General features: G+C 43.3%; 1 protein-coding gene across 8 annotated transcripts in view; it reads right to left on the bottom strand.

The window, feature by feature from the left end:
* Nucleotides 1-25,357, bottom strand: part of LOC143963026 (myocyte-specific enhancer factor 2A homolog) — a 282,759-nt gene that overhangs the window by 38,541 nt on the left and 218,861 nt on the right. For all 8 annotated transcript variants that reach the window (XM_077472570.1, XM_077472574.1, XM_077472575.1 and 5 more), the window contains 2 exons: nt 12,072-12,288; nt 8,278-8,337 (listed from right to left, as the gene is read on the bottom strand). In XM_077472570.1, coding sequence (XP_077328696.1) covers nt 8,278-8,337; nt 12,072-12,288 — 277 coding nt within the window. The remainder of the gene's footprint in view (nt 1-8,277; nt 8,338-12,071; nt 12,289-25,357) is intronic.

A 25,357-nucleotide genomic window follows, 5' to 3' on the forward strand; every position in this document is an offset into this window, starting at 1 on the left:
GAATGACAGCATAGCTGTCAGCCCATGGCTCCCACTGCTGTGTCTGAACCAATGAGGATGAGAGAGCTGAGAGAGGCTCTGCTCTCATGCACATCATTGGATCGAGATCAGGCTCAGCCAGCGTTGCCAACTTACTAGATTTAAATTTACTGACACGACACTCAAAATTTACTGACACAGCCAAGTTTTTCCAGCCATTTTCAGAATTTAAAAAAAATTACAGTTAAAGTGTTACTAAACCCAGGAGCCTGCATTTATTATATCTGGTCCTCCACAGTACACAGAACATGGAAATGCAATAGTTTTAGTAAATATAAACTGCCAAATATCTTTTCTCATCAGCAGTATATAGCAGTCTTGTGACTTCTATCAGTTCCTGGTTAAAGCTTTCAGGAGGAGTTTTCATTCTACAATATAAAGGATCCAGGACCCCTGACCCTCTGTCTGGACAATGCTGATTGCACTCTCCCAAGAAAAAAAACTCTCTAGTAACACGCATCAACCTGAGCATGTGCAGTCTGACTCCAGTAACAGAATAAGTTATGTTATCAGGAAACTATCAGGGGGCAGTGGAAGGAAGGGAGGATCAGGGAAGACAGGATCACACAGCCTTTTTACACAATGCAGAGGATTAACCCCTTAGGTTCCACAGTGAGTATAACAAGCATGCTTTACTGCATATACAGACTGATTTTAATGTTGTGGGTTTAGTAACACTTTAAGTGCAAATTTCAGTATTTAGGCTACAAATCAGTAAAATATGCCATTATCAATGTGATTTGAGACAGATAGTAAGGCAAAAAACATATTTCTGATTTTATTTTTGATATAGTAAGTAGCTCAGGGACAGGACTCGGGAGGGCAAGAAATTAGAATGGGTGGCACGCACACACACACACACACACACACACACACACACACACACACACACACATTAAGCTGACTCTCACAGTGACGCTGACAGCAGTCTGCAGCAGCACAGATCACCGACATGACACGTCCCCTCTTGAGTCACAGTGACAGTCTTTCTCCACGCCAGGTGCTCCCTTCAGTCCAAACAGCACTGACAGTCCCGCTCCCGGCTTGCCTTGCTCCCCTCCCGCAGACCCAAACATGAGACTCCAGCAGCTTTGCTCGGCTTCTTGCACTATGATATCACACCACAAGCTCAAGCACCGCCTCCGCCAGACCCACCGGTGCCGCCCGAACACACTGTAGCAGGCACTCGGATGGTCTTGCCTGGCTCCGAACTGGAACTGTGCATGCACAGTCCCGAGCCGAGCGGCACAGCCATATTTTTTTTACCGGCAACCCTTTCCTGTCGCTGACATTTACTGGGCAGGAGAAAAGTGCCCATTTTCACTGGTTGCCAGTAAAAATACTGATGGTTGGCAACACTGGGCTCAGGTAAGTATAAAAGGGGGGAGCTGAACCCCAAATGAAGGTTTTTTACCTAATTCAAAGAATGCATTAAGATAAAAACCTTGTACCTTAAGAAGCACTTTAAAAAAAGAAGTATGCTTTTTTTTTAATCATACTTACCTAGGTGGAAAGCTGCATCTGTCCCCCCGCTGGCTCTAACACTGAGAACCGAGCGATCAAACACCCCCGATCACTCGGTTCTCACAGCTCCCTGAACAGAAAGCTACTGACCGTCAGTCACCGGCTCTCTGCGCTGTCCCCCACTCGCTCACTGGAACCCCGGGCTGTGGAGGGGGTGGGAGCGGGCAGCTGAGGCTCGCTTAATGGGCTGAGCTGGGTGCAAGTCCAGGCATGTGGGTGGATCCCGACCATATCGTCACAATCTTGTCTGTGCCTGGACTGGCTCTGTGATGTCAGCCGACAGCAGGCTTCAACCCGCTGTCTGCTGAAAACTGGTCATAGGAGTGCAGAATGAACCACAGGAGAAGTACAACCAAACAAGCTTTGCCTATACTCCTTGAACATCAGTGAGAATATTGTGGACTGTACATTTTCTCTCAATTACATGTTCGTTAGCATAAACCTGTTATAAGTATTGTTGACTATGTGATTCTTTACAAATGCTCTCTTTTTGTGTAAAATTATTAACAGTGACAATGATCAAAAGTTAAATCCTAATAGTGAAAAAAAAAAAAAAATGGAACCTCTATGGTTAGATGCACTTTTAGCAGTGGAGAACCATTACACTATCGTCTCGGTTTATGGACAAGGGTGAAAGTCAACTCAAGGGGGGTGAAGGGCATATTAGAGAGACAATGAACAGGCACAGCCTCTGCACCTGGACTGTTAGGCTTTTCCAGCCATCACCCACACACTTAAGATGTGTCTTTCAATTAAAGTGAACATTCTACAGTTTCCTCTTGTTGCAGGCATCAGACCAGCATCTGCCAGTAATGGGACACAGCTGGGCGTTGACTCAACCCATGTTCACCTTGCAGTAATTGAATTATTCTTCTAATGACAAGAACTTCAAGCACATGTAATAAATGCTAGTCTCCACTCTTGTAGAATACACTGTACCATCTTGTGCTCCTGTTTTGCTTGCTAAGTAATATTTTGGTGATGATGGATTTTGCAGCATTTATGCTGTGCCTGGGATTTTCTTTTAAGTCGCTCTACTGTGCAGTCTGGAGAACAATGCACTTGGTCATTTGTAAAAATGATATTAAAAATTTACCAGATTTGCAGTTTGAATTTATTGGGCTGAATGCCTCCAACAATTAGAAATATCCTAATGCCCCTTCCCCTGACTTCTCTGCCAAGATTGTTGGCACAACTATCAACCCATCCCCACATGGCAGGGTGCTAGGGGTAATCCCGGTCTCTGAACTCCCCTTTCAGCTGCACATCCGGTCGCCTCAACCTCCGCAACATCTCCAAAATATGCCTCTTCCTAGCCAATGACATCACAAAGGTTCTAATTCACGCCCTGGTCATCTCTCACCTTGACTACTGCAACTCCCTTTTCATTGGATTACCTTCGAATAGACCAGTGAAGGCAAACCTTGGCACCCCCAGATGTCATGATGCTGAACTACACTGCAGAGTGCATTAGCATCATGGAAAATGTAGTTCCAAAACATCTGGGGTGCCATGGTTTGCCATCACTGCAATAGACTATCCCCCCTTCAGTCCATCATGAATGCTGCTGCCAGACTCATACACCTTACCAAGCTTCAGTGTCCTCCACCCCTCTGTTTCAATTCCTCCAGTGACCTCACCCAACAACTAACAAAGCCATCCACAATTCGGCCCCCAGCTACATCACTAACCTAGCCTCAAAGTGCCAACCAAATCTTTCTCTTTGTTCCACCCAAGACTTCCTGCTCTCTAGCTCTTGTCCTCTTCTCCCGTGCTCACCTCCAGGACTTCTCCAGAGCCTCTCCCATTCTCTGGAACTCCCTACCTCAATCTTTCAAACTATCTCCTACTCTGTCCACCTTTAGGTGATCCCTGAAACCCCAACTCTTCAGAGAAGCCTATCTTGCCTCCACCTAACAACTGCACTTTTATCTTCTTAATCAGCTCATTCCCCACAGCTGTTTCCTTACTTTTTAGATTGTAAATTATAATGAGCAGGGCCCTCGGATTCCTCTTTTATTGAATTGTGGTATAACGGTGTTGACTGCCCTCATGTGCTTGTCTTTATATAAATCCTTTATAACAGGGATATGCAATTAGCGGACCTTCAGCTGGTGCAGAACTACAAGTCCCATGAGGCCTAGCAAGACTCTGACAGCCACAACCATGACACCCAGAGGCAGAGGCATGATGGGACTTGTAGTTTTGCGACATCTGGAGGTCTGCTAATTGCATATCCCCGCTTTATAATAAATAATAAAATAATAATAATCTGTATTTTAATACGAATAGCAGCCACAGTACGCAAGAGGATCCTGTGGCTATTATCAGCACAAGCGGCGGTACCAACACTTAATGAGAAGTGTTACGGGTGCTGGTGCCACCTGCCTTTGCCTCCCACATCTCCACAGAGGGTTAAATACAGACACTGGACCTATCATAGGCACTCATCAAAAGCGGCAACTATGTTCATCCTTTCTACCCCCTCCTTTCATAGAAGCCTTACCAGAGCTTCCATCAACAAAAATCATTTTATAAATGGAGGAGATGGACATTTAATTTAATTTACACTACACAATCCATTTTGACAGGTACGAGTGCACTGACATTCCATACTCCTGTCCCTGTGTACCACTCAAACTTGGCTGCGCGAGTCCATACAGCGGATGTGCATCCTTTCATTCACCCAATACAAGCCATTCTCTGATTGGGAAACTTGACACTTACTGGCAAGTGTTTGATCTTGCCAACCCTTTCTTGTTGGCCACCTATGATGATGACGGGCTATATCATTAGCAAACGGGTATAGATGGGAGATGGCGGGAAAACTTCGGCATTACCAATCCAAAGACATGCAGGTAGGTCAATTGGCTTCTGTCCAAAATTGGCCCTAGTATAGGAATTGGGACCTAGGATTGTGGGCTCCTTGAGGGTAGAGACCGATGTGAGTGTGCAATGTACAGGGATAGGGACAATTGTAGACACTCACTCAGGTTGAACTGGATGGACTGGTGTCTTTATTCAACCTTACTAACTATGAAACTACCAGTAAGTGCCACCAACCCAGCCCAGCAGGTCGGTGCTACTACAGCGATAGCCGGGAGCTGTGGGCGTGGCTTACCCTCTGCATACTGACCACAGAGGACCCCCCCCCCCGTGTCATTGCCCCTTCTCCACATCACTGCCCCTCCTCCCCACCTATTCAAATCAGAGAACATCCTGTATTTATAAAAAAATAAAATACAAGGCATTCTATGAATAGTGGCAGTGCGGTGTGAGTGATCCTCTGTAGTCAGTGTGCAGTGGGCCAGCCGTCTGCATGGAACCGGAGCAGAACCCAGAAGATCGCAGCGATCACCTGTCCGTCTATCCCCTACTCTTGCTACCTTCAGCCGATCCCTGAAAACTCATCGCTTCAGGAAAGCCTATCACATCTCCAACTAATCTTCTACCACTTCCATCAGATCATTCCCTACAGTTTCAACCTTTTTGTACCACCTGTCCCACCCTATTAGATTGTAAGCTCTTCTGAGCAGGGCCCTCTTAATCCTCTTGTATTTTATTGTATTAGAACTGTATTGTCGCCTTTTTAGATTGTAAAGCGCTGCGTAAACTGTTGGCACTATAAAAACCCTGTATTATAATAATAATAATAATAATAATAATTGTAGTAATGCCAGCTACTATAGCCATTTCCAACTCCAAATTTCAAGCTATAATAAAAGAGCCATTAGGTTCTTTCCCAACTGATAATTAATATGGCTTATTAATGTGAAAATGGGTACGTTTATTCATTGCATAATGATCTATTAGTCCCGTGAGGAAGTGCCCAAGCTGGAAGAATGAAAAGCTGTACAAGAATGAAGTCTGTTTCCTGCTGTGAATGAATCACAATGGGATTCCTGAAAAGAGAACACAGGCTTCCTCAAAGCCATATTCACAATGAATTTCTGACAGTTCGGACAGCCAGCTAATACATTGCATATGAATAAAACACATGCAAACAATGTAGATAAATACCATAGGCAATGAAGAAGATTAAAAACATTTTGGGAAGCCACATTATGAACTTCTGCTCTGCATCAGTTGTGACCTGCCAAACCCACATGCTCAGCCTGAATGCAGACAAGTAACCCTTTTGCCGGGTTCTTTTTTTTTACACCATTAAACCACGTCCTTTGGCTGGCAGAACCAACATCTAAAGATGTCATAGTAATGTAAATGAAAATAGTAATAAAAATGCTGCAAAACCATCACACTGATGTCATATCCTGTGTATAAATGCACACAAGATAAAACACCTAGGTTCATACAACTCATTAGGAATGGGTAAAGGGCAACTGCAGCCAAGAATTTAAATAGATATAAGCCACCATCCAAGGAAAAAAAAACAAAAAAAAAAACGAATTGAGGCAACATTGGCAAAGTTTTCAAATATACCCAAACCTAGATTAACCACTTGATCTCTGGAAGGTTTACCCCCCCCCCCTCCATGACCAGGCCATTGTTTGCGATACGGCACTGTGTTATTTTAACTGCCAATTGCGCGGTCATGCAACGCTGTACAAAAAATACATTAAATAGTGCATTCTTTTGGTGGTATTTGATAACCTCTGCGGTTTTTATTTTTTTGCCCTATAATCAAAAAAAGACCAACAATTTAGAAAAACTTTTTTTTAATTGTCTGCTATAAAACATATACAATAAAAAAAAAATACAAAAATACAAAATTTCTTCATCAATCAATTTAGACCAATATGTATTCTGCTACAGGTTTTTAGTAAAAAAAAATAAAAAATAAAAATTCCAAAAAAGCGTATATCGATTTATGATGCTAGAACACTTGCATAAACCAAACTATGGGATAGATTTATGGAATTTTTATTAATTATAATATATTAGTAATAGCGGCAATTAACGACTTATAGCGGGACTGCGATATTGTGACGGACAATCAGACACTGACACTTTGTGGGAAGCAGTGACACTAATACAGTGATCAGTGCTAAAGATATGCATGGTCACTGTACTAATGACACTAGTCGGAAAGGGGTTAAACATCTATGTAATCAAAGGGTCAACTGTGTGCCTAGCCAGTGTTTTTGTGTACACTGTGCGCTGCTTTCACTAGGGGAAGAGATGGATTCTAGTCCCTGCTTTACAGAGACACTGTCAGAACTCAGATATGCATGGTTTACAGAGACATATCTCAGGTCTCTGTGTATTGCTGACAACTGGCGGGTGCCGGAGAACGTTGAGTGCCCGACACCCACAGATTGGCTCCTGCTGTGAATTATCAGAAGCACCCCATGCAGGCAGAAGTGCAGAATCTATAAATCTCTATCATATATATATATATATCCATCTCTCTCTCTATATATATATATATATATATATATATTTATATCTATATCTATATCTATATCTATCTATATCTATATTTATATCTATATCTATATATATCTATATCTATATATATCTATATATATATATATATATATATTTGAAATTTATATATTTCCCCCCAAAAAATAAAATACAAAAAAATCACAAATTCACAAAACCAGCCTTGCCTCTTACTAAATACCTTGGACTGTCTACTTTCCAAAAAGGGGTAAATTAGCATATTTGCACTGTCCTGGGGTTTTTGGGACTCATAAATTAGATAGGCCTTCAGGTTTGATCAATTGTCAGATGCAGACCATAGTTTGAGGACTCTAACATTCCTACAAACTAAGGCCCCTTTCACACTACCGCGCCTTCAAAGTCGCGCGATTTTGCAGTGATCTCAAGGAATGTCTATGTAACTCGCATCAAAGTCAGACCAAAGTAGTGCAGTACTTCAAAGTACTTTGAAGTCGTACTAATAGGAATGGTTGTCATTGGAAATCATGGGGAACGACTTGTCGTGAGACTTTGCAGTCCCAAGTCGCAGGACAAGCTGTACAAGTGTGAAAGGGGCCTAAATAATATACACTGATTTGGGCTATTTTCACTAAAGAAATCTAGCAGTGTACATTTTGACCTACATTTATGGAGAATGATTATTTATTTACAAAAATTTTATAACAAAAACTAAAAACACATTTTTCATTTCAACATGTTCGGTCTTTTTTCATTTCAGCAAAAAATAAAAATAAAAAACAGCGGTGATTAAATACCACTGAAAGAAAGCTCAATTTGTGTTAAAAAAAAAAAAAAATGATAAAAATGTAATTTGTGTACAGTCTTGCATGACCGCGCAATTGTCATTCAAAGTGTGACAGCGCTGAAAGCTGAAAATTGGCCTGGGCAGGAAGGGGGTAAAAATTTCCGGTATTTAAGTGGTTAATTTGGTTGCGCAATGCTTTTTGAAGTGGGGCTTTTCTATAGTTATTATAAAATCGTGTCGATTATGTATTTTCACAGTTAAGACTTCAGTTTGTCAAGTGCTGCAGACAGTAGCAGGAAGGAAGTCCTGCTGCTTCCTACAAAAGAAGTGTGGGAGGTGACCGTCCCCGATATAACTAGGTAGGCACCCAAAGCAAATGAGACGATTTTTAGTTTCCTTGAAAATCCCCTTAAAGTTTGTATTCGGCACAAGGTTTGCCAATACTTTGCAATATTTTTATCACAGCTTTACTTTGGTAGGGACTTCTTGTAAAGCACACGCAGGAACTGACATTTAAATCATATTCTCCATATCCAGAAAATGGAACTGGTCACCCCACTTACCTACTGGACTGGCACCAGCTCCATTTGGCACAGAGATGTCCGATGAACATAACATTACACCTGTTAAGAGAGTAGAACATCTGTTATTGAACAAGACTAATGGCAGAGAATTCAATCAGCGGACTGCATTTTCTCCCGATCACTGTTGCATTAAAGACTATAGAAAGGCAAAGCCTAAATAAAGAGCCATGCAATACTGTAAAGCGTACCATATTTAAATTGCATATAACAACAGCAGGGCCGTCTTTAATATTGATTGGACCCTGGGCAAAAATTTTCTTGGGCCCCCCCCCATGCAATTTTGCTCTCCACCTGCTCTGAGACATACAATAAATAGCAGCTACACATAAAATCAGTTTACTGTATCAGATCAGGCAGCAATTGCTATTGGTTGCCAGTGGTTACAGCATATCATTACTGCTTAACCACTTTCAGACCGGACCAATTTGCTGGTCAAAGACCAGACCACTTTTTGCGATTCGGCACTGCGTCGCTTTGACTGACAATTGCGCGGTCGTGCGACGTGGCTCCCAAACAAAATTAACGTCCTTTTTTTCCCACAAATAGAGCTTTCTTTTGGTGGTATTTGATCACCCCTGCGGTTTTTATTTTTTGCGCTATAAACAAAAATAGAGCGATAATTTTGAAAAAAACGCATTATTTTTTACTTTTTGTAATAATAAATATCCCCCAAAAATATATAAAAAAACATTTTTTTCCCTCAGTTTAGGCCGATACGTATTCTTCTACATATTTTTGGTAAAAAAAAAATCGCAATAAGCGATTATTGATTGGTTTGCGCAAAAGTTATAGCGTTTACAAAATAGGGGATAGTTTTATAGCATTTTTATTAATAATTTTTTATTATTTTTTTTTTTACTAGTAATGGTGGCGATCAGCGATTTTTATTGTGACTGCGACATTGTGGGGGACCCATCGGACATTTTTGACACATTTTTGGGACCATTGTCATTTATACAGTAATCACTGCTATATAAATGCAGTGATTCCTGTGTAAATGACACTGGCAGTGAAAGGGTTAACCAGTGGGTGGCAGTGTAGGGGTTAAGTGTTCCTAGGGGTGTGTTTCTAACTGTGGGGGGGTTGGGCTTTCATTTAGTGTACACTGATCTCTGCTCCAATCACATGGAGCAGAGATCAGCGTCACTAGTTGCTAGGCAGAATGGAAAAATGTTGTTTATACAGCATTTCCTCCATTCGGCCGCTCCGTGAGACGATCGCGGGGATGCCCGCGGCGATCGAGTCCGCGGGTCCCGCGACCGGACTCACGGGGGTCCCGACCAGCGCGGGAGCGCGCCGCCGGCGGTGCGCTCCCGATGGCACGGCGGCAACGAATATTGGACGTACATGTACGCCAATATGCCTGCCCGTGCCATTCTGTCGACGTACATCGTCGTGCGCTGGTCGGGAAGTGGTTAATGACTGGTTGCTAGAGGTTACAGCAAATGATTTCTGCTTGTTAATTGGTTGCTAGAGATTACTGTAAAGTAATAGTGCTCACTAATTGCTAGAGGTTACAGCACATCATCTCCTCACTGCAGGGGAGCATGATACACATATGAACGCCACCTTTATTTACATATCAATGCTGCCGGCTGCATCTATGTACTTCGTAATGCCACCACTATTTACATATGAATGCCGGTTATTTACATGTAAACACAGGGTCTGCAGGTGAGGCATCTGTACACAACAATAGGGCAGAGCTGAGCAGCATTAGTACAATCACTTCACACTGAGATATCAGGGGGGCACAGCACAGGACTAAAACTTCAAGGGACAAGGAAATTTACACTGGGATAGTTGACAAGTATGAGGCAGCTGCTTTGGGCCCCACAACAATGACAGGGCCCAGGGCAGCTGCCCCTTTTGCCCTGCCTTAAAGACGGCCCTGAACATCAGGCACAGGCATATAACACGCACCTTTATTTTAGGAGGGAAGTTTCAGGGAAAAAAAAAACGTATATTTTAAATAAAGAACTTTGAAGCAAAATAAGGGTCAGTGCCCATCAACGCAGCCTCACAATTGCCCATCAAGGCAGCTTGATCAATACCCTCTGCAGCCTCACCATTGCCATGAATGTAGCCTGATCAGTGCCCATCTACAGCCTCACAATTGCCCATCAATACAGCTTGATCAATGCCCATCTGCAGCCTCGCAATTGCCCATCTTCAGCCTCACAATTGCCCATCATTGCAGCTTGAACAATGTCCACATGCAGACTCACTATTGTCATGAATGTAGCTTTATCAGTGCCCATCTACAGCCTCAAATTGCCCATCATTGCAGCTTGAACAATGCCAATATGCAGCCTCACCATTGACATGAATGTAGCCTGATCAGTGCCCATCTACAGCCTCACAATTGCCCATCAATACAGCTTGATCAATGCCCATCTGCAGCCTCACAATTGCCCATTAATGCAGCTTAATCAATGCCCATCTGCAGCCTCACAATTGCCCATCATTGCAGCTTGAACAATGCCCATATGCAGCCTCACCCTCACCATTGCCATGAATGTAGCCTGATCAGTGCCCATCTACAGCCAAGGGCTGGGGAAAAAATGTATTTAAATCTTGAATTCAGAGGTCAAATCGATTCAAAATTTCAGCAAATCGTTTTTTTTTTTTTCCACCATGACCGGCACTGAGTCTTTAGGCGAGGCCGCAGGTTTGGCCTAGTCTGCGAAGCCGGACGCCACGGACTAGGCCGAAGCCGTGGCCTCGCCTAAAAACTCCTGCCCGCAGCTCCTTAGGACCGGTGCGGTGTCCATCAAAAAAAAAAAAAAAAACTCAAATTTAAATCGTGCATCAAGTTTTTAAAAAACAAAACAAAAAAAAATGCAGTTGGCATTTCTTCCCCCAGTGTGCGATGGCTCCTGCACCAAGGAAGAGGGGCTAAGATGGACACAGCCTGCACAGGGGACAGCGATGAATACGTTTGCAGGTAAGTGTCACATAATGGGCTAGTATGTGATGCATACTAGCCCATTATGCTTTTAATTTGGGTTTACTTCCTATTTAAGAGTAGCAGTCTGTCTAGACTTGAGCAAATGTCTGCTCTATAACGTAGGGCAGTGGTCCCCAAATTGCGGCCCGGGGCCAGATGTGGCCCTCTGTTTGCCTCTAGCCGACCCTTGGGAAACTTTTCCTTTAACTGACACCAATGATGGAGCACCATTCCTCCTGCCAAGACCAATGATGGAGCACCATACCTCCTGCCAAGACCAATGATGGGGCACAATTCCTCCTGCCAAGACCAATGATGGCGTAACCATTCCTCCTGCCAAGACCAATGATGGCGTAACCATTCCTCCTGCCAAGACCAATGATGGCGTAACCATTCCTCCTGCCAAGACCAATGATGGTGTAACCATTCCTCCTGCCAAGACCAATGATGGCGTAACCATTCCTCCTGCCAAGACCAATGATGGCGTAACCATTCCTCCTGCCAAGACCAATGATGGCGCAACCATTCCTCCTGCCAAGACCACTGATGAGGCAACCATTCCTCCTGCCAAGACCAATGATGGGGTAACCATTCCTCCTGCCAAGACCAATGATGGGGTAACCGTTACTCCTTTCAAGACCAATGATGCCGGGACATTTTCTACTCATACTGGCCCCAGTCCGCCCCCTAAAGCCTGAAGGACAGTAACCTGGCCCTTTGTTAAAAAGTTTTGGCGACCCCTGCAGTAGGACATGTTACCCCATTTAGACTTGCACATTAACTTTAAAAACACTGAAAATAAAAAGGAGTGGTGGCTTTTTACCTGCATTTCCAGTGCTTGAAGGTCTCTGCGACACCCCAGGAGAAACCACATTTCGGTGTAGCGATGTCTGCGGAGGAGACAGCATCCCTGTGTCTGTTAATGAGGTGCTGGCAGCCAGTGAAGAGGTGACAAGGGTATTCCCTGGTGAACTGTATGACAATGGGTTGGACACTGGGATGGTCACTGACATGGAGAAGTTCGGCTGCTGTAGTCCAGGCTATAAGGAACAAAAAAAAAAAAAAAAAAGCATAAATTACCGATGGTATGCAACATAAGAAAAATAGAGAGGAAATAATGCAATGCAAGGGGACCTGCCATCACAGCTCAGTACATATGCAGCTATTAAAGTAGGCTCCAGTGCTCTGCAGCTTACTAGTTGTTGCCCATTTTTTCCACTCAGAAATATTGAACAGGTTTTAACTAGCGATGCACCAAAATTTCGGCCGTCGAAAATTATTGGACGAACATAGGGTTTTCAGCACGTGATTTTTGCCACAATTTTACTGTGCTTATGGTGTGTTTTTTTTATATAGTCATGTGACTCAAAAAAAATGCATCAAAAAACACATTATAGGTGTATTTTTTATATATTCTCGCTGCGTTTTCGATGCATTTCAATGTGGACGTGCATTTTTGGTGCATTTTTCTTACCTGGCCAAATACGCATCAAAAATGCAGAAAGCAGGATTTTTTAACACCGCTTCTAAAAGGTGCCGATAAAGTCATATTAATTTAAATTCATGATAATAATTAAAAAGTTAAATATAATACAAAAATAGTTATAAAAAATAAATGTATATATTCTTCTAGCTTGTCAGCTCTAACGAGCAAGGCCCTCTGATCCCTCCTGTATTGATAGTGTACTGTCTGCTCTCATGTTGTAAAGCGCTACGCAAATCATTTGGCGCTATATAAATCCTGTATAATAATAATATTTTTTTAAAGGACCGTCAATTTCGGTTAAGTGCATCCTGAATTTTCGGTTTCGGCATCGGGAATTTCCATTTTTCGGTGCACCTCTAGTTTTAACCTGAAAATTGGGAGTGACAAGTTCCATCAAAGGGTTTCTCATAGAGGTAATCAGTAACAGGACAGACTCCTTTAATGCTGTCCATTCTTCTACAGACAAGATAAATATTAGACTTGGCACAAGGACAGAAATGAGCCCAGTCTATTTAAACGTTCAATGAGGGAAAAAAAAAAAAAAAAAAAACGAAAAACTACAACTGTCCATATAAAATAAGGCAATAAAATAAAAACGCAAAAATGTTTCCATCTTCATATAATACCCTTGAAGTGTGCTGTAAAAGCATAATAAAAAAAAGAAATTTCTTATTTGCATATAAACTATATAACTGATATCACAACACTAATCAACTTTTCCTTTTATCCCTTATAGGACATGAAGGGGATTGAGGAAAATGTTCCAAGTGCTATAACCTGCAGTAACCAACCAGCTTAACATTTTATAGTTCTAAAAGTTGTCTATGGATGAAGCACAACAATTGATCCTGATCCCTTCCTTTTAGATTTTAAGCTCCAATGAGCAGGGCCCTCAGATTCCTCCTGTATGGAATTATATTGTAACTGTACTGTCTGCCTTCATGTTGGAAAGCGCTATACAAACTGTTGGCATCCATATAAATCCTGTATAATAATAATAATCTTTTGTTATGGGTGAACACTTTTCTAATCCTTGCAGCTCTTTACTATATACAAGTCAGGAAGATACAGGATGTCCCTCTGTATAAATATGACTTCTTAGTGGGGTTGTCCCGATACAGATACTAGTATTGGTACTGTTACCGAGCATTTGCTGAGTACTTGTACTCAAATGCTCCGATGCTTGACCCCGATACTTGGGCAGCCAGGGGTGATCGGTGCAGCGGTGGGGGAGTTACAAGCACCGATCCCCCTGTATAGATTTCAATATAGCAGCTAACAGCCGCTTCTCCTCCTCTCCCTCCCCCCATGGCTTTCAGCTGCTATATTGAAATCTATACGGGGGGCGGTGCTTGTAACTTCCCCCCCACCGCCACACGGATCACCCTTGTACCCTCCTGCAGTCACCCACTGCGTCCTCCATGCTCCTCCGGTCCCCCTCCTTGGTCCTCCACCCTGTTTGTCCTGGATCTGTCAGGATGGAGAGCGGAGGAAGTCATCGGTAAATATGCAATTTACCGACTCCTTCCTTTTCCGAATGAACAGAGTCAGTGATCACCGACACTGTCCATTCATAACTAACCATCAAAAACTGTGTTTATGATGCTTCAGTTTATGGAGAGGAGCCTCTGTCTCCTCTCCATTCATCTTCAGTGTAGCTGAGGCTGCAGAGAAGGGGACTGGGGAATCTGTGTCCTCAGTCCCTTTCCCTGCTTCAAAGGGGAGATGTCAGGGGTCTGTTGAGGCCCTTGATATCTCATCAAAGCCCACCAACAGGGCTGATGAAAAAAAATAAAAAAGAATGGTAATAAATATGTTAAAGGATAAATTGTAAAAATAAAACACACACAGACACCGCCCCCCACAAAAAAAAAGAAAGCAACGAAAATAAATAAATTAAAAAAAAAAAAAAAAAAAAAAAAAACAGTCCATGTGTCATCAGTGCTGCATATGAGCGCCATTGTCACATAACAAAAAAATAAAAAAAAGTATCAGTAATCGGTATTGGCGACTACTTGAAAGAAAGGATCGGTACTTGTACTCTGTCTTAAAAAAACAGTATCGGGACAACCCTACTTATTAGGCCTTGTTCACATGGGCGTAAACCCGTGCGAGGGCCATGTTTACCTGTTCCCAATTTGACATCCGTACATGCGCACGGGCCACAAATGCACACCGTCTGCATTCGAGGCCATGCACCCACACTCAAGTCAAACTGGGAGTAGCAGATGAGTCCGTGCAGCTGCGGCATCCCAATTGACATGAATGGGACTGCCTGCACAGAATACCTGTGCACAACCATGCAGGCAAAACAAGGCCCTCGTATGAGTGTAGGAGACGAGGCCTTAGCAACTTACAAACTAGGCTGCTGTTAGACATCACAGGCCCCATACAGCCTACCTGACCGGTACCCCCCACCGCCAAAAGTGACTAGCTTTATCAGTCCCTTTCTCTGTAATTCAGCTGCACAGATGAATGTATATAGGAAGCGCTCGAAGGCTTCCTGCTCGCAAATGGAAGCATAGTAAATCGCTCACTGATCACTCACTGTGTTTATTCAGGAATGGAAGGGGCCAGAAAATAAACATATTTCGAGTCCCCTTCCTCCGCTCTCCATCTTCAAAAATCCACCTGTAAGCCTGAAGCAGCTTCCGACGGGAGAGAAGAGGAGGGAAGCCGGCATGTTTTATAACAGAAACCAATAAACTTTTTTTTTTTTCCTTCAAAATTTTCGGTCTTTTTTTATTTGTAGCGCAAAAAATAAACCCAGTGGTGATCAAATACTGGCAAAAAAAAGCTCGATTTGTGAGAAAAAAAAATTATAAAAATTTACTTTGAGTTCAGTGTTGCATTACCGCGCAATTGTCATTCAAAATGACTTGATGGGTCTGCACTGATCATCAATGCGTCAATGATCAGCGCAGACCCCCCTCCCTCTCAGGAGAGCAGCCAATCGGCTCCTCTCTGCTCGTGCGTCGTCAGCGCGAATAGAGGAAAACCTGATAAACGGCACTTCTTGGTTACCATGTGATGAGCTGTGATTGGATTTAGCTCATCACATGGTAAACAGCCTACGTCATAGGTTCATTACAGGGATCGGAGATGCGGTGTGTCAGATTGACACACCAACGATCGCCACGCTGCGCTCGCCTGTAAGCGTGCGCCATTCACCTATCCTGCTGGACGTCATAGGACATCCGGTCAGGATAAAACAACCACTTTCCAGCCGTCATTCTGCTATATGGTGGAGGGGCTGTGGATAACATGGTTTCCTATGGGACACTTTTACGTCTATGCTTTTTTTCTACCACGAGTTTTTGGAAAGGGTCAGGGACTATTTTAACCACAAAATGGGGTGCTTTTTTTTGGTTCAATAGACTTCAATGGAGAAGCTGCAGAAAAGAATGCAGTGTGATCTTACCGCAATTTTGCAGTGATTTCAGCTTTCTAATCCACCCAACAACAAATTGGGCAAAAAAAAAAAAAGCATTAAAAATGCAAATTGCGGTAAAATTGCGCAAAATGCACAGAAAAAAGCGTTGCAGAAACTATCAAAAAGCAAACTGCATAGGTGTGATCTGAGCCTTACATGGAAGAGCTTGACAGGTGGTTCTGTCTGTCAAACACTGTATTTAGTATTAAACGCATACAGCTTGGAGGGGAGCCAGGTCCGACTCATAGGCGGGTGGTCAGGAGGCAATAAAAATGAGAATCCATCATCTGATTTTACCACCCCCTAGTGTCCTGAAAGGTGCCAATCTCTTAGATGCAAAAAAAAAAAAAGAAAGACACTGTTTGCAGAGATTTTCATGGCAAGTGTCACAGAAGTGATCTATGTAATGCATGCAATGATGATTAGCGCAATCTTTACGGGAAAAGATAAGACAAACATACATTGTCCACCACCCAACTTCTGCTTTTATCACTTCTGTGACATTCCTTTCAACTAACGCAGTTCAGAGATACATCAGTTTCCCACCACTGTGATCTTGTATAGGCCTAAATCATGCACCACGTGGTAGATTAACCACTTGCTTACTGGGCACTTAAACCCCCCTCCTGCCCAGACCAATTTTCAGCTTTCAGCGCTGATGCACTTTGAATGATAATTGCGCGGTCATACAACACTGTACTCAAATGAAATTTTTATCATTTTTTTCCCACAAATAGAGCTTTCTTTTGGTGGTATTTAATTACAGCTGGGAGTTTTATTTTTTGCTAAACAAACAAAAAAAAGATGCAAAAAAATAAAAAATTTAAAATCATGTTTAATAGTTTGTTATAAAATTTTGCAAACAGGTCATTTTTCTCCTTCGTTGAAATGCGCTGATGAGGCGGCACTGGTGGGCACTGATAGGCTGCACTGGTGGGCACTGAAAGGCACGGTTAAGGTGGCACCGATAGGCACAGATAAGGCGGTACTGATGGGCACAGATAAGGCAGCACTGATGGGCACAGATAAGGCAGCACTGATGGGCACAGATAAGGCGGCACTGATGGGCAAAGATGGGCACAGATAAGATGGCACGGATGGGTGGCACGGATAGGTACCACTGATAGATGAGATAGATAGATGAGACTGATGGGCACTGATAGGTGGCACTGCTGGGCACTGGTAGATGACACTGATGGGCACGGATATGTGGCATATGAGGTGCAGCACTGTTGTTGAGGCAGATTGTGGGCACTGATGAGTGGCACTATGGGCACTGATGGGTGGTACTGATGGGTGGCACTTTTACTTTATTTAGGTGGCACTGGCAGGGGGCAGGTGGGCACTAATGACTTGGCCGTGATCGGGACTGAAGTCCCTCTTACGGCCGCCGGTGATCGGCTTTTTTTTTTTTTCTCCTTGCGCTGTCAGCGCGAGAAGGAAAAGTAGCCGATTACCGGCTGTTGTGATCACATGATCACATCATTGGCTGACAGCTGATCACGTGGTAAGGGGTTGGGATCGACCCCTTGCTCCGATCTGTGATCAGGCGAGTCTCAGACTCGCTGATCACAGAGCTCACCGCGCGCGCCACTCAGGGGGGCATGCAGGCCGCTCGTGCACGGGACGACGTCAATAGATCTCAATCGGTTAAATAAGGAACCGCGCAGAGCACGGCTAACCCTGGGAATAGCACAACACACTGCCATGCTCCAGTACAATTCTCCAAATTCAGGTAGAAATTTAAAAGTACTTTCCATCTTTAGATTACGTGCATGTGTTTTTGTACAATAAAAAAAATAAAAATCTTGAATATGCAGCATTATATTGCTTGGTTTTATCTAGGTTCTTTATGATTACACTAAACAACAAGCCACTGTTAGGACAGCACAGTGGTTTATGGTGGTTATAAACCTCAGACATGAAATATGAACAAAGCACATCCCTCTAAAGTGTATATTTGTATCAATCCAGAGCACCAGGTGTCATTTCTGTCTGGTGCTTTGTTCCTCTATCAGCATGAATCACTTGTGACAAGTTTTCCTGACACCAAGCAAAAAAAAGGTGATAAGGGAGGAACCTCCATCAGATTGACAGCCTCAGCTCTGTTCCTCTGAGATCAGTAAAAGGGGGATGGATGTCTCTCTTCCCTCCAATCAGTTCCCTCTCCTCTGCGTGCAACTTCAAGGAGTTGTACAGGTAGACGTTTTCTTTTGCATTAAGTGAAAAACCCTCATGGTTTTTCACCTTTTTTGCGTCAAATCTTTTTTATTGATTTTCAACAGTAAAGCAATACAAAAATAAACAGAAATGAAAAAAACAAAAAAACAAACAGTACAAAACCCGACATGTCATAAGCAACAGTAGGCATATAATGAGATACAGGTATCAGTTCTAGAATCAGAGTACATAGTAGTACAGGTAGTCAATAAACAGTTACAATATTCAACCTTAGTGGCAGTGACCGTCACCTCCGACACCCCTTAAAGGGAACTTTCTGTGTCCGGAGGGGTCCAACACCATCACACTGTTATTAGGATTAGTACGTTCATATATTATTACATTGTTTGTGTGAAGTTTTTATACCATTTGATCCACAGTACCCATACCTGTTGTTCTCTATGGTAGTGATCACATGAGTTTGTAATTATGAGTTCGTAGGAGTGGTGAGTCTGAGTCAAAAGTATAACATCGTTTAAAGAGGGTGGAGTTTCCGATTTCCATTTTCTAGTGATCGACAGTCTAGCTGCCAAGAGTATGAGTTGCTATTTTACGGTATGTAGGGGGAATACTAGTGATTTCTAGATTGAGTAAGGCCAATTCTGGGGAAGGTCGTAGAGGAGTGCCCATTACTTTAGAAATTAGCCCAAAGACATTTTTCCAGTAGTCTAATATGGCAGGGCAGTCCCAGAAAATATGGAACATTGTCCCTATTTGGCCACACTTCCTCCAGCAGGTATGGGGGTTAGAGCCTCCACATTTTGATATAAGCGAGGGGGTTAAATATCTATGTTGCGTTATTTTTTTCATTAGTTCTAGTAGTGTGGCACAAGCTGTTGCTTTATGTATGGATTGGAGGGCAGTCATCCATTGAGATGGTGTAAAATGGCGACCTAAGTCTATTTCCCATTTGGCAAGTGGTGGTATTAACGTAAATACAGTCTTCTTGCTTAGTACATTATAAATAGTTGTGATACCTTTTAACCCTAGGGCTGGATTAGTTAAGTATGTCCAGATCTTGATAGGGATACTGGCCCGGATCGGAGGATTGGCGTTGAGGCAGTGTGCTATTTGTAGGTAAGTAAAGTGAGCTGGCATTTTGAGATTGAGGTCAGTTTGAATTTGGTGGTATGGTTTTAGGGAGTCTTGGTTGTACAATACACTAAGTTTAGTAGTAGGTGTTATGTTCAATGATTTAATATTGATATCGGGAATTAATGTATGAAGGATTGTCAAATGTGGGTTTAATTTGGTGGTCGGGGTGTCGTGCCACTGATTGGCAAGAACACGGTGCCAACTCAGAACGCTAGCTTTGATTGTGGGTGGGAGATGGGTTGGTATGGGTCTTTTCACTAGACAGCTGAGCAGCCAGTAGTGGAGAGAGGGTTGAGAGATAAGCGTTAGTTCTATTTCTCCCCATAGGGATTTATGGGGAGAACAGAACCAGTCCCTAAGTTGGCTTAGGATAGTTGCACCATAGTAATCGTTGAGAGCAGGGACTGCAGATCCTCCTACTGATTTGAGTTTAGTAAGAGCTATTCTGGAGGATCAGGGTTTCATTCGTTGCCACAAACGTCGTCCTAAAATGCTTTGTAATGAGTTTAAGTAACTTCTAGGAATAAAGATAGGAAGAGCTCTAAATAGATATAACAGTTTGGGTAACACCATCATCTTAAAGGCTGCAAGTCTGCCTACCCATGAAAATTCAAAATTTGCTAAGGGACTGTAATTCTGATTCAAATTGTTGCTTAAAATGGTTTTTCACCTTAATGCATTCTATGCTGGAGCCTGACCCCGATCCTTCTCCGGCCACGAATGAGCACACCAGCTTTACCCAGTGTCTCATGTCCTGACTGGATAGATTGATAGCAGTGCAGCCATTGGCTCCCGCTGCTGTCAATAAAATCTAATGACGCAGCGCAGGTTAGAGTCCTGCATTCTGTGTGATTGGACCCGCACGGGTGTCCACCAAGGGGAACGCTTCTCCAACGTGGACACTCGATGTGGGGAGCAACCACCAGCACCAATGAGGGACCCCAGAAGAGGATGATCAGGACACTCTGTGCAAAACGAACTGCACAGTAGAGGTAACTATGTTATGTTTTTTTTTTTTTTAAACAAACACAAGGGTTTAAAACACCTTTAACCACTTCAGCCTCAGAAACATTTGCCCCCTTCCTGAACAGGCCATTGTTTTGCGATACGGCACTGCATTGCTTTAACTGGCAATTGTGCGGTCATGCGACATTGTACCCAAACAAAATTGATGTCCTTTTTTCCCCACAAGTATAGCTTTCTTTTTGGGCATTTCATCACCTCTGCTGTTTTTATTTTTTGCACTATAAACAAAAAAGAGAAACAATTTGGAAAAAAACAACAATATTTTGTATTTTTTGCTATAATAAATATCCAAAAATGTAAGAAGAAAAAACAACAAATCGCAATAAGTGTAGGGAAGGGTTTAACACTAGGGGGTGATGAAGGGGTTAATGGGACTGACTAGGGGAGGAGAAAGTGTTCCTACTTAGTAGGAGCATACGATCTGTCTCCTCTCCCCTGAGAGAACCGGGATTTGTCTGTTTATACACGCAGATCCCGGTTATCGCTCTGTCACGAGCAATCAAAGGGGTGAACAGCGCTGATCAGCAGACATAAATAGGACCCTCAGTGGCAAAGTAAAAACGTTTTATTATTGTCAACAAAAAATAATAAAATGTTCACCAAGGCATACAGCGGTCAATTGATGGTCATGCAGAAACTTGGATTAAAAACTGACAGTACCTGGAGGCTGGAGTCGCATGGATGACACAGGGGCTTAGGAAAACCCAGCACAAAGCTGTTGGACAAAGAACACAGGAACACCGCTGATGGGGAGCCGGTCCAGGACCGAAAGGCCAGGGGTCTGATGAAGGGGGAACCAAACTGTAGGCACAGGAATTGTTGGGGCCAGTATAAAGTGGCCGCTTGCACAGTGTATGAAGCCCGAAAGTGATATCACAGCCTGGCGGAAGTCAGCCAAGGGAATCTGAAGAGTATGGACAAACCCTGCTGCTGGGGCCAATTAGGAACTGCTGATGCCAAGGGAGCAAAGAGTCACACATCGCCGTCTGGAGACACTACATGTTTCGGGAACACAGCCCTTGGCCTCTGAGTCTGTGAGCCTGGATTTTTGTTTTTAGCCACTGCATTTGTGAAGAAGGCTTCAGGGAGCCAAAGAAAGTCCAGTAAGTGGCAGGACTGTCTCTTACAGTTGATTCAGCTGTGGGATTGAGGCACCACCAGTACAGAACTTGCTCATGAATGGTAGCAGGCAGGTGAGTACATTTGCATGCACAGTGAGAAGACTTATGGAGGATGGCCTGGTGTCAAATAGGGCAGCAAAGAAGCCACTTCAAGGACAGACTGATATTCTGCAAGAGGTACAGGGATTGGACTGCCGAGGTCTGGGGTAAAGTAATTTTCTCTGATGAATCCCCTTTCCGATTGTTTGGTGCATTCGGAAAAAAACTTGTACCAAGAAGAAAAGGTGAACACTACCATCATTCCTGTGTCATGCCAACAGTAAAGCCTCCTCAGACCATTCATGTGTGGGGTTGCTTCTCAGCCAAGGGAGTGGGCTCACTCACAATTTTGAACACAGCCATGAATAAAGAATGGTACAAAAACATCCTCCGAGAGCAACTTCTCCCAACCATCCAAGAACAGTTTGGTGATAAACAATGCCTTTCCCAGCATGATGAAGCACCTTGCCATAAGGCAAAAGTGATAACCAAGTGGCTTGGGGAACAAAACCTCTAAATTTGGGTCCTTGGCCAGGAAACTCCCCAGACCTTAATCCCAATGAAAACTTGTGGTCAATCCTCAAGAAGCCGGTGAACAGAAACCCCCACAAATGCTGACAAACTCCAAGCATTGATTATGCAAAAATGGGCTGCCATCAGTCTTGGTTATGACATCAGTCAGGATGTGGCCCAGGACACAACAGGACCCCCTCCTCTCCACCCCCCCCCCCCCCGGTCCCGCGAACTGGACCGTGGCAATCTCCCGTTCTGAGCCCCGGTATATCCGCGACAGGCTTAGAAATCCCCTCAACTGAATATCCAAAATGTAACTCGTCGGGAAGGACATTTTGGAGCATTCTAATTGGTCAGCGCCGACCAATCCGCATAGCCCATCCTGTCAGCTGGGAAGACGACGCGTGGATGCCCAAGGACTTTTGTAAGACCCAGACTCCTGGTGCGGATATACTGGGGCGGGTGAGGCGGGGGCCCTGTAAGTTCACCTTAAGAGATTTTTTTGTGTAATTATATTTCAGTATACCATAATAACATCTGACAAAAAGATCTAAAAACACTGAAGAAGCAGATTTTGTGAAAATATTAGTGTCATTCTCAAAACGTTTGGCCATAGTTGTACCATATGTAAAAGCACTGTGTAAATTGTCGGCGCTATATAAATATATATTTTCCTTTCTTTGAGGAGCAAAGGAAGCTTGTGGGAGCATGGGTAACCAGAAGTTTGGGCAGATATTCGGAGCCTGAGTTATTTAGGAGTTTATAAGTAGGTTGACCCTTAAAGAGAACTTCAAGGCAGCATAGAGAGTGAAAAATTGTGGTGTTCTGGCAGTGATGGCCTTGGTGGTAGGTTTGCCGCCTCATTACTTTAAACCCGAACACCTTTGAATTACACAGGTTCTGAGGCTAATTAAATGCAGATAAGGCACCAAGTGAGTTTAATTACCACCTTAATCAGCCCCAGAACCTGTGCAATTAATGTGTGTTCGGGTTTAAAGGGATGAGGTGGCAACCCTACTTGGTGGGTAAACAGCCTGGCCACTATTCCATACCAGTTCTTTCTTAGGGAGAACATAGTAGAGGGTGCTACAGGGATCCAATATGGATGTTACAAAGCATGGATATGGTTTCAGCATATCCTCTGCTGGAATTAGAGGTTTGATTTTTCTAACATCGCAGAGGTGATGGAAGGAGGACCTGATGGCAGCTGATACCTGTTGTTTAATTGACAGGTCAGTGTTGAGGATCACACCCAAGCTACGCACATTGTGTGAGAACATAAGATTTGTATTCCCAAGGTTTCAATTAGAGCAATCTTATTAGTAAGAGATAAAATGACCTTGTAGCTCTAGTCTCAGGAGAATTGTTTCTGTACACACGCTTTGTGGATTTGCAGTCTGCACCTCTTTATTACTTGATTAGAGTGTTACAAATATAGATTTGTGTTTTACCAATAAAAGGATAATTCCCCCCCAGTTAAACACTACAATTGATGATACAAGGTAATTCACTATGCAACAAAGGATAATAGTTTTTATATCCGAGGAGGGGAGAATGTTATAATTAACAAAAGGCAACATAAAAGTTATGTGCGACTGTTACTGCCCAGTGTAATTTGGCCTTTATTCAGGCCGAATTATTAAAGTGATTGCAAAGTCTAATTTAAAAAGAACAAAAAAAAAAAAGAAAAAAAAAAAAGAAAAAAAAAAAAACATGTACTTACCTGCTCTGTGTAATGGTTTTGCACAGAGTAGCCCTGATCCTCTTCTTCTTGGGTCCCTCTTCGCTGCTCCTGGCCCCTCCTTCCCATCGAGTGCCCCCACAGCAAGCAGCTTGCTATGGGGCACCGGAGTCACAGCTCCATATGTCCATTCAGGCACAGAGCCCCGACCCGGCCATGGCCCCTCTCCCCTGATTGGTTAGCAGACTTTGATTGACAGCAACGGGAGCCAATGGCGCCGCAGCAGTCTCAGCCAATGAGGAGAGTCGTGGATGGCTAAGACACTTGGGGACATCGCTGAAGAGAGTTGGGGCTCAGGTAGGTATTATGAGGTGCTGGGACAGCTGCTACACACAGGTGTTTTTTTTATCTCAATGTATAGAATGCTTTAAGATTAAAAAACCTTGTGCCTTTACAACTCTTTTAATGGCAGATCATTTTTTCATAATAAATCCATACATTTCAGAACATAAAAAATACCTTTATGGCTCTCAAATACTATCATAGCTAGAGTATGCCGCTATGTACAAATAATAAACCTAACTAGCGCTATTTTATTTGTGGGAACAATGGGGAATACAGTTTCGAAATCCCCAGCACTGAAAATATGTAATGGCAGAGGTGGTAGGGTGTGCTGCTATTGCTGGCTGCAGGGAGATCTCTTGTCACTGGGAAAGGGGGGGGGGTATATTGTCACTGGGAAAGGGGGGGGGGGGGTATATTGTCACTGGGAAAGGGGGGGGGGATATTGTCACTGGGAGGGATCAACTGTTGAAGGAGGGGGTCTATTGATGCTGGCTGCTGGTAGATCTATGGATACTGGGGTGGATCTATTGTTACTAGAGGGCTTTTTTGTTGCCAGGGAGGATCTTTTATTGCTAGGGGGATCTATTGTTGCTGGATGGAACTCTTATTGCTGGTGGGGAGCGATTGTTGCTGGGGAGGTCCATTGTTGCAGACAGCAGGGGATCTATTTTACTGCAGTTCTTAACAATCTCCATACAAATTACAACATACCACAGCACAACAAAATAATTGGTTCTGCATTTTCTAAGACCCCTTTCAAACTGGGGCATTTTCAAGCGCTTTAGCATTAAAAAAAGCGCCTGTAAAGCGCTTGAAAAAAGTCTCATCTGCAGTCCCAATGTGAAAGCCCAAGTGCTTTAAGAGCCCTTTCACAATGTCAGCGCCCGAAAAACGCTCGTAAAGCGCCGCTTAAACTAGCAGCGCTTTACCAGCGTTTTTCGAGCGTTATTGGGGGGGCGCTTTTAACCCCTGCTAGTGGCCAAATAAAGGGTTAAAAGCGCCCACAAAACGCTGCTGCCAATAGCGTTTTTCAGGCGTTTTACAGGCAATTCCCATTGATTTAAATGGGAAGGGGCTCTTTAGGAGCGTTGTATTCACCGCTCCAAAAGCGCTGCAAAGAAGCTGCTTGCAGGACTTTTTTTGACGCCCT

This window comes from Lithobates pipiens, unplaced genomic scaffold (assembly GCF_037356315.1).
Source record: "Lithobates pipiens isolate NorthernLeopardFrog02 unplaced genomic scaffold, aLitPip1_a1.2 Scaffold_8, whole genome shotgun sequence".
Taxonomy (NCBI): domain Eukaryota; kingdom Metazoa; phylum Chordata; class Amphibia; order Anura; family Ranidae; genus Lithobates; species Lithobates pipiens.